Source organism: Gekko japonicus, unplaced genomic scaffold (assembly GCF_001447785.1).
Source record: "Gekko japonicus isolate JY-2015 unplaced genomic scaffold, Gekko_japonicus_V1.1 scaffold2439, whole genome shotgun sequence".
NCBI lineage: Eukaryota > Metazoa > Chordata > Lepidosauria > Squamata > Gekkonidae > Gekko > Gekko japonicus.
The window spans coordinates 79,974-90,741 of NW_015162552.1; the positions used below are offsets into that span (position 1 = coordinate 79,974).

Below are 10,768 nucleotides of genomic sequence, written 5' to 3' on the forward strand. Positions count from 1 at the left end.
GTGGGTGTGGCTGGATGAGCACACTTCTGGTAACATGGGGGTGTGGCCTAATATGCCAATGAGCTGTGCTGTCATGGGTGTGGCCAAACTTGCTAATGAGTTTCTGTTGTTGGGTGTGGCCTATTATGCTAATGAGTTCCTGCTGGGCTTTATCTACAAAAAGAGCCCTGGCACTCAATATGTCGTTTCTTCCTCCAAGGGGCGAGTCATAGACCGGATGCGGTGGGAAACCGTAGCTGTCCTCAACCATCGGCCTGGTGGAACATCTCTGTCTTCCATGCCCTGCGGAACTGTATTAGGTCCCGCAGGGCGTGGATGTCTCCAGGCAGAGAGTTCCACCAGGCAAGACACTCTGGTTGAGGACAGCCAGGCATCTTTTGGGCCAAGGATTGCCAGCAGGTTCTGATCTTTTGAGCGCAAGATTCTTTGGGGGACATGACCGGGCTGTGCGTGGCTTCCCCTTTTATTGCAAGGACGGACATGTTGTCTGAATGAGTTGTCATAAACACAGATTTAGCTTGCTACTTAAGTGTGGGTTACGTTGTAGCATGCCAAATTGCAGGTCATACTTGCGGCGAATTATTCGGGTGACCTATTGCTGCACGTTAAACTTCTGCATCAAAGCTGAAATGCAGCAGACAGCCATGCACCTATCTTTTGGGTGAAAGCACTCCTTACATCGAAGGCCAATCCTTATAGAGATTACAAAGTGTATAGTAACAGGCAGGACTCTTAAGTACTGGCTACTATTGCTTAAGTGTAGATACTGTCAGGCTGATTCTTCATAATGCTCTATGGGAGTTATTTTTCTTTCTACACTCCTTACATCGAAGGCCAATCCTTATAGAGATTACAAAGTGTATAGTAACGGGCAGGACTCTTAAGTACTGGCTACTATTGCTTAAGTGTAGATACTGTCAGGCTGATTCTTCATAACGCTCTATGGGAGTTATTTTTCTTTCTCTTCAGGGATTAAGAAGCTATTTAAAACCAAATTACTATTTCAGAAATTTTGCAAGGATTGTTATGACTGGTGAATTCAGTCTGGGTAAGAAGACTGAACATGACGAGTATTTCACCTGTGGGACACTCCCCAAAGATATGCATGAAGGTATGATCAGGGCTGACTTTTGGGAAAGAGGTGTTTGTTTGGTATTTTCGCACATCAGAATTACACATAGCTTTACATAAATCATATAAATAAATATGTCTGGATTTTATTTTGGGTATAGCTGCAAAACACGGGTTTTATTTGCTTTGAAACGTCAGAACGAGGGGAGCAAATGTAAAATATTGCCGGGAACAAAAGCTTCAGGCCTCGGTTTTCCATCTGAAAAACGGAGTCAAAAATGGACATCTGAAAAATGGACATTCAACCTGACAGCTCTCTGCACAACGGGCAAGCCAAGTACAATCCATTAAGAGCTGCTGCGGCACTTCAGTGCAACGGTGATGCGAGACACGTTGGAATGATTCTTATGCCCTTTGTTGACGAGCCTTGCCTGCATCTCTGACTTTTGGGCACATATTATGCAAGTTCTATGCGGAATTACGCTGCAAGAACACCAGACTGACGATGCAACAAGATCAAGATGGGTAGCCATCAGTGTTCCCTCTAAGCTGAATTAAAGTGAGCTAGCTCACAGTTTTTTAGCCTCCGGCTCACACATTTTTGTCTCGGCTCGGGAAGGATGGCTCCAGAGAAAACTACCTTATGCAGTCGCCAAATCGCTTGCTCACAACTTTAATGCTCACAACTTTAGTAGCTCACAAAGTAGAATTTTTGCTCACAAGACTCCGCAGCTTAGCGGGAGCCTTGGTAGCCGTATTAGTCTGTCTGTAGCAGTAGAAAAGAGAAAGAGTCCAGTAGCACCTTAAAGAATAACAAAATCTGTGGTAGGATATGAGCTCTCGTGAGTCATGAAATCTCATACCCTGCCCATACATTTTATTAGCCTTTAAGGTGCTACTGGACTCTTTCTCTTTTCTACTGGTGCAGCAAGTTGACAGATGTAATTCTAAGACCTTGCAAGGGATTACGTAGATTTGCACGTTTTCTTTGACTCATCTCAACGTCTGAGCTTGTCAGATGCCTGGTTTAAGTAACCTTGACTTAAAAGTTTTTATGCCAAGTGATCCTCATATCAATGAATGTTCACCAGACCGACTAGAAGCCTGACTTTGAAGTTGTTCATTCAGTTGCCTTGACACGACTTAACACCACCTGCTGGTCTGTGCAGCGGCACCCACTTTTGTTGTCCCTTCCACAATCCGACCCACTGCCTATTCTGCTGCAAGAGAAGTCAGAGGCCTCCAGGGACAGGACTCTAGATTGTTTAATTATCACTTAAAACAACTTGCCCAGCAGTGGCAATTTGAAGATCTTGGAGAAAGAGATCAAACAGTGAACCAGACTTTCGGCTTCCATGGTGGAAAAAAGAAAAGCTTGAATTTTTAAAAAAATCATGTAAAAGTCTTATACTCACCTCTGGTTGCAAAGTTGGCAGGCAAAGCAGTCCAAATGGTAAACATTATCTCTGGCCCTCATCACCATCTCAAAGGCAGGGATCAGCTTACTGCAGGCAGCACAATTCCCAGTGGTCCCAAAGAGCCTGCCAAAGATGCACAATCATTAGAAACCGTTTTAATTAAATGGCGGAAGGACTAATTAAGTGCAATTAGCAGTATCAAATACTGTATTGCACCAATGAAGAAGAAGTTGCAGTCCCAGTTTTGCTGACCAGCCAGTGTGTGGGAATGTGGGCTGAAACTGCAGGAGGAAAAAGCTAGGTTCTTTGCTAGGCTTCTGAGCCTTCAGTTTCTGTGCTGTCTAATAAAGAAACACACACTAGAGTGACATTTTGGGGCTCACAAAATTTCAGTCACAACAATCAATTTGTTGACCATTTCAAATGCAAAATGAAGAGGGCCTTTACAGGACATCATCACCGGCTTTTTAAGCATCCCTTCTGCTTCCTAATTTGCTGCTCCTTGGTCAATGCCTGCAGGTTGGCTAATTATCTAGAGAAAATGGGTCGAACACTAGCGATGTGCATTCAGATATTCCTGACCTGAAATGATGCCCCAAATTTCTGGTTTCATTTCGGGCTATGAATACCCCAAATGACCCAAAACACTCCCAATATTTGGGGATTAATGAAAATTTCTCTCTCAAAATTTCAGGAGTGCTTTGGCTTGTTCAGATTTGCCAGCTGGCAGGAAAGAGAGGTGAGCCAGCTGGAGCCCTGTGGTGGCAGCCAGCCTAGCAGCAGGAGTGGTGAGGAAGAGGGGCAGAGTGAGTGCAGGGCTATTTTGGGGCAGGAACGCACAGGAACGGAGTTCCGGCTGGCTCCTGAGTTGGCCACGCCCCACAGGAACTCATTAGCATAATAGGCCACACCCAATAGCAGAAACTCATTAGGATTGGTTACATTAGGGGTGTGTGGCCTAACATGCAAAGGAGTTCCTGCTACCAAAAAAGCCCTGGGTTTTGACAACAAACAAGGTAAACAGAATAAGAAGGGAAAGGTGGGTGTGGCTGGATGACCACACTTATGGTAACATGGGGGTGTGGCTTAATGTGCTGAGTGGTGTTGTCAGGGTGTGGCCTAATATGCTAACGGGTTTTGCTATTGGGTGTGGCCTATTATGCTAATGAGTTCCTGCTGGCCTTTTTCTACAAAAAGAGCCCTGAGTGAGAGAGAGAGTGTGTGTGTGTGCCCCAGCTGGGCCCCACAATGCTGCTGCTGTGGCCCTTTGAAGTCCCAGTGTTGTCAATGGGTGGTAGACCTGGCCTCCTCTCTGAAAACCATGGACACTCTGCCATGGAAGTCCGCAAGGTGACCTTAGTCCCATCACAGTCTCTCAGCCTAAACTACCATCACAAGGTTGATGTTGTAAGCATTAAAAGGAGGAGGGGAGAATGATGTGGAAAGCGGCCACTTCGGGTCCTGATCAGGAGGAAAAAAAGCAGGATATACAAAAAATTAGAAGACAATGCAGACAAAAAAAATTAACACATTACATACTCTGCACAATGTAGATAATGGATTATGTATGTAAAAGACATGACAAGATGCTACATACAATAAACACTGCAATATCCTTATAAAAGTCCCCTCCAGAACCATTCCATTATATTATAGCCCTATTCTCTTCAGAAAAACGGAAGGCCATGGCTTCTTTTATTGGGTCAATCCATGTCAGGTTGGGTCTTCCTCTTATCCTTCAACACTTCCTAGCAGTATTGTCCTTTCCACTAAGTCTTGGACTTCTCATAATGGGACCAAACTATGGTAGCCTTATTTTAGTTATTTTAGCTTCTAGGGAACATTCCAGATTGATTCGATCTAGAACTCATTTCTCTTTTTGGTGGCCCGTGTTGTCTGTAAAACTCTCCTCTAACACCAGATTTCAAATGCATCAGTTTTCTTCCAGTCATCTTCCTTAATTGTCCAACTATCACACCTATACTTAGTAATGGGGGAATACTATGGCATGTATTATCTTTATCTTGGTCACTAGCAACACATCCTTACACTTAAAGATCTTTTCTAGCTCCTTCATAGCTGCCCTCCCCAGTCTCAATCTGATTTCTTGGGTGCAATCTCCTCTTTGTTTGATAAGGAATAGAAAATCTTGAACAATTTCAATACATCGTCAACCTTAATGTTGTGTAATTCCTCAACAGTCATTACTTTTGTCTTCCTGATGTTGTGTTCCTTAATGTTGTGTAATTCCTCAACAGTCATTACTTTTGTCTTCCTGATGTTCAGCTGTAATCCTGCTATGGTGCACACACTCAATGTATATTGATACATTCACAATCAACATTCACGGAAAGAACTGACTTATGCTGACTTCACGAGCAAATGGCCCAAATTCCTGTGATAAGTTTCAACGTGGAAATGTATTTTAGTAAAAAGACATGTGAAGTAAATAGGTCTTCCTCTACTTTCCAAGTCAACAAAACCAGCCTGTCTACCTCTACATCAGATTATTCCACAGTATCCTTGTGGTTCATGAAGATAGTTGTCCCCCACGGCCGGATATTTTGCCAGTTTCATCTAAGCCCTTTATTATCTCCTTTCCCAGATATTGGCTGCTCTCACAGCATGACACTAAGTATGATTTCCTCTTCTAGACCCGCATACCAGTTCCTGAAGATCAGTATGCCATTGCTGCTTCATGGATAAAACATTACAGGACTTCCAATCAAAGAGGCAGGAATGATCAGTGGGCATGCAAGATGGGGAGAGCACTCCATCTCAGTGGCAGAGTCCATTCTTTCTATGCATACAGTCTTGGTTCAGTCCCAATATATCCACTTAAAACATCTCGGGTAGTAGGGTTGTGAAACACCTCTGCCTGAGAGCTGGGAAAACTACTTGTGGCCAGAGTTGACAATATTGGACTAGATGGACCACTGTTCGGATGCACTATAAAGCACTTTTATATGTTTCCAGATTAAATTAACCTTTGTATCAACAATTAATGCATACAATTAATTCCTTTATATAAAAGGCAATGCAATTTATGGCGTGATTCCCAGAGATGAGTGGAACACAATGTCTTGCAGCTGTGTGCAACAAATGACAGTCCTTTATTATTCTGGGATGGGAATCAACACTTATTTTTCAAATTTTGAAAGAAAATATTGCTAATTCACTGATAGGAATACTTCTAGCACAGTGTGGAAGAAAAGCAACACAACTCAGTATTTAATTAAGTGGGGTTTTTTTGTATAAGAACATAAGTAATAGTTATGAGCAATGTTCATTAATCAGTGATGAGGTCTCAACTGGTGGCTTCTTAGGAATAAGGTCCTGAGATATCATATTTAGCTTTGGCTGTTGCATCTTCTGCTTCATTTACCAATGGGGAGCTGAAGCTGAGACTTGCTGGGAGCTGCACAAGAAACCATGGAAGAGATGATATTTGGGGATCCAGATTGAAGTCCAACTTTTCATCTACTTTGATAGATCCTTGTTCCCTTTGTATCTCAGCTCAGTCAATAGCTTACAGTCCACAAAGCCTCAAAATCGTGTTTCATCAGTTCCTCGTGTACCAGGGTTGAAATATGCATTGGAACCTCCTGATGACCCAGTTCTATGTTTTCTCATTGTGAAGTGACTGAAAAGAGTTGCTACAAGGTTAGAAGGAACACATTGCCTAAATCCATCCTCTGGAGGAAACCAGAATTTTCTGTTCTTGGAACACTGGGTCTATTTGAAGCATTTCCCACCCCACCCCACTCCCCACTTCTAGTCCAAAAAAAATCAGATTATCTATGTAAGACTTCAAAGATCCACAACACAACCTCAGTTTGCTTGAATTTGTTACTTAATCCATAAGTGCATTGCAAGAAAAGCTGAACCATAATGAGCAAGGTCCCCTGGGAAAATCATCCCACTCTGTTTCAGCAGCCTTTCAAGGGGCAAATGAATAGCCACCGAAATGTGGCAAATCACCTCACCCCGGCAAGAATTCTGCAAAGACAGAAAGAGGATTGTGGTATATATTATGCTGCAAATTGCCTCTTCTTTAAATGGCAACCACTTTGACAATCCACAGCATGACTTATAGCACAGTACCTCCACACACCCCATGGCCAAGTGCTTGCCCAGAGAGGACAGGTAGAACTTCAGGTAGTACTTGGACTCGCTTGTTTTAAAACAGCAACTTTGAAGTAGCAATCATCAAAGCAATTCCACCCACTCTCTTTGCCAAAAGAGAAGGGTAAGATTGTGATTTTGCAGCAAAAGACCTCACCCCCCCTGCCCCAGGAAAATGCTTCTCTTTTGGAGAAAACTTCATGTCCCCCAAATGGGATCCTGACACTGAAAATTTCTGACAGCAAATTCGGCACAACCCTAATTTCAACTGGACCAAAGTAGTATTTTTTTTATCAGTATCCACAAAATATAATTTTGGTCTAGCAAAATGTCACCTCTAAATTTTTACTGACTGATTATCTCTCAGTAGGTTGTCAGAAAATAGCTAGCATACAGGCTGTCCCTGGACATCTCACATTGTCTCTCTAGACCAGGTGGAAGTTTCCTCACTTCCCCTGTCTTTGAAATGGGGGAAATGTCTGTCTACTGTATACCTTTTGGAACAGGATACACTAGAGTACTTTGAAAATAAGGAGCAAACACATATGAAGCTTACCCAACAGCTGCAAATGTGTACTTCTCATGCACGATCAATTTTACTGAAAAATACAAAATGTATCACTGATCGATACAACTTTCCTAAACTGCATAAGAAGGAGGCTGTTAGTATACTATAGCTACATTTATATTAATCTTGTTGCTTTTTCTAAATAATAAACTACAAATGTGGCTTTCATCTTTAAAAATCCTAATGCTACCCCTCTGATCTTTAAAATATCCACATCAGTTACCATTTTTTAAGATTGCTATCCTATAACCAAATGGGGAAATTGGAAGGACGCTAATCCTAGATTTGTTCGGAATGCAGTGCCACTCCATGTGCGAACATTAAAGAAAATCCATTATTCATTAGCATCACAGTTGTGTGGAGCTCAGTCTAGATTAAACAAAATAAAGGGGCCCCAGACAGCACCATCTGCATTGTTAAACAGGCACTTTTCGTCACCCTCTGAATTAGCGGCTTCTCTAAATGGAAATGATGGGAAGTTTAGACAGATGTTCACTTAACTATTTAAACAGTCAGCTTAAGGAACATGAAAAATGTATTTGGTACTGGATTCACCTGCCTCCTTCCAGGGGCTTTGGGGGGTAGGGCAGTGTTAAACAGCTTTGAATGTTTGCATAAGATTTAAGGCTTATGTTCTGTCCAGCTGAAATCATGTTGCTTTTTAATGTCTGTAACAAATATAGCTCCTAGCTAGTCTGTGTGCTAATCTTGTTCTCTACCTCGAACATTCCTTTCCACTCTTCAGCATATGGACATTTCTCACTGACTCTAGTACTCTCTAGAGTGAATTGGCTTTTTAGGCAAAGATGTAAACCTGTGCCACTGCATTTCAAAATTCACGGTAAGGTATTTTGAAGAGCAACTGGGTGAAGCTCTTCCACCAGGCCTTCGATTAGGAGCTGCCACTGATGAATGAACCATCGTAGATTGAGCAAAAGAACCATCGTAAATTGAGCAGGCCATGGCCCTATATTACCACACTGGACATGGCCTTTCCTTATCGGACCATGTATGGTTCTCTGTATATCGCCGCCGTCTATATATATTAGCACCATATGTAATTGTCTTTAATTGTGAATTTTTATTGTATTTATTGGTTCTGCTGCACCGGTAAGGTGGGATATAAATTGAAATGAATAAGTAAATAATAAATAAATAAGCAATGTGTTTAATAATGTCAGGATTGTCAACAATTATACCAGCAAGGAAGACAAACTATACCTCCTGGACAGCCAAGTCTCCTCTCTACTCTAGAAAGAGCTTTCTGTTATCATGTCCGGACAATTGCTCCTGACTTCCAAATAGATGGGTGTTAAAGCAGAAAACAAGAAAACAACAAATCACGAACCATCCTTTGTTTACTTCAAAGTAAGTCTCATTTTATTCAGTGGGCTGACTCCCAGAAAAGTGTTTCTTTTTGTAGGAATGACTGTAGCCATTATTTGTTTGCTGAGTTTGGTCCTCCAGAGACTACTCTCACCACAACCCCAATTAACCTCAGCATTTATATATTTAAAATATTTAATATCCCACTGTTTCCCCATAGACTCAAGGTGGCTGATGATGCACCTCCCTGCATATAAGACACTAGGTCAACAACAGAGGGTGGGCCACCATGAGCTTTTCATAGACTTGTTGCACTGTTGGAAACAGAGTGCCTGTACTACATGAACATGGATCTGTTAATGGAAAGCAATCCTACTTTCATCTAAGGCTGATGCTGCCTCATAGATTTTTTAAAAAATGTGTGCAAGGAAGCATGCAGAAAACGGCCGTAACTTGTAATGTTAGAAGGGCCATTCACATGTGTTCCAAAGCGTCTCCCTCGGCTTTCTATGCCGCTGAAGACAATGTGTATTTTCCACCACAGATGCATTTGCTTTCTGATAACAAGACTAGTTGTGTTCCTTCCATAGAGGATCTATGATGGGATATTGGATGCGGCTGGGAAGGATGAGGGGATTAGGATTTCTTTCAGTCATAAGAATCTTTATTTCTTAAATTTACAAAGAAAAAACCAAACCAAATCTCCATGGCTCACATTTCATAGGGAATGCAGTCTTATCACTCTATACCAGGGCTATTTTTGGGCAGGAACGCACAGGAACGGAGTTCCGGCTGGCTCCCGAATTGGCCACGCCCAGCAGGAACTCATTAGCATAATAGGCCACACCCAACAGCAGAAACGCATTAGGATTGGCTACATTAGGGGTGTGTGGCCTAACATGCAAAGAGGTTCCTGCTCCCAAAAAAGCCCAGGGTTTTGACAATAAACAAAGTAAGCAGAATAAGAAGCAAAAGGTGGGTGTGGCTGGATGACCACACGTCTGGTAACATGGGGGTGTGGTGTAATATGCGAATGAGTTGAGCTGTCATGGTGTGGCCTAATATGCTAATGGGTTTCTGCTGTTGGGTGTGGCCTGTTATGCTAATTAGTTCCTGTTGGGCTTTTTCTACAAAAAAGCCCTGCTCTATACCAACAGAAGGTTCAGAAATATTAGGCAGTCTATCATAAGATCCTCAGTGCTTAGCTAGATTGATCCTAACAGGAAGGAATGAGTCAGAGACAAGGGAGGCTTTTATCAGCTTTTTAAAAACTTTTCGTAAAATAAAAGTTGGCAAGTAGCAAATTTTTAAGTACAGATTTATTTCCCCTTATGTAACAGGAGGGCCTAGCCAGCTTGTAAATAAGCTTAGGCTATGCAGATTTAAAATTTAACACAATTAAACTTTTACCCTGTGGTAGTAATTATGCTTAATGGCTCTTACCCTGAACTTAACCATGTCTATTGTCGTCAGCCAATCTGAAAGTAGGAGTTTAGCCAAGGACAATTTTCTGTAGTTTATAGGCACACTAAAATCCTGCAAGCTTAGAATCTCATTGGCTGTCGATGTCATTGTGTATAGTAAAAATTAAAGCTAATTGGCACAGAAGACCAGCAATGAATAAGAATGAATTGATGGGAAAAACTGGAATAAAAGGAAGCACACTTAGTGGTGTGTGAATGTTGAAGGCAGCTTTTTATTTAAAGACTTCTTTAATAACAATTTGCAGAGATGAAGCCCCATCCCAAACACATCCCAGTCATGTATCTTTGTATGAAGCTGCTGAACATGGTGGAAAGCAGGTTGTATGACAAGCAGAGAGGCTACTCAAAGCAATGTCCATTTATTCTTTAGCAAAGCATGTTAGATTGTCATGTCTTTGTTTCAATTCACCTTCAGTTTCCATGAAGGCAAGCTAATTTTCAAAGTTGTATCTTTCGGCCTTCTTCTACCTTCTGTCATGCTGGTAATCACCCCCTTTCTTCATTAGAACTGAAGAACATATTATGGGTTTACACACGGAATAATGCCCCATGGCTTCTCTATGACAAATATTTCTGCCCCAGGTGCAATGTAAAATAGTTATCATCAGGGCTATTTTTGGGCAGGAACGCACAAAAATGGAGTTCCGGCTGGCTCCCGAGTCGGCCACGCCCAGCAGGAACTCATTAGCATAATAGGCCACACCCAATAGCAGAAACTCATTAGGATTGGCTACATTAGGGGTGTGTGGCCTAACATGCAAAGAAGTTCCTGCTAC

General features: G+C 42.0%; 1 protein-coding gene across 1 annotated transcript in view; it reads right to left on the minus strand.

Moving 5' to 3' along the window:
* The window catches only part of LMO1 (LIM domain only 1), a 33,782-nt gene that overhangs the window by 10,267 nt on the left and 12,747 nt on the right, over positions 1–10,768 (minus strand). The window contains exon 2 of the mRNA XM_015406354.1: positions 2,487–2,612. Coding sequence (XP_015261840.1) covers positions 2,487–2,612 — 126 coding nt within the window. The remainder of the gene's footprint in view (positions 1–2,486; positions 2,613–10,768) is intronic.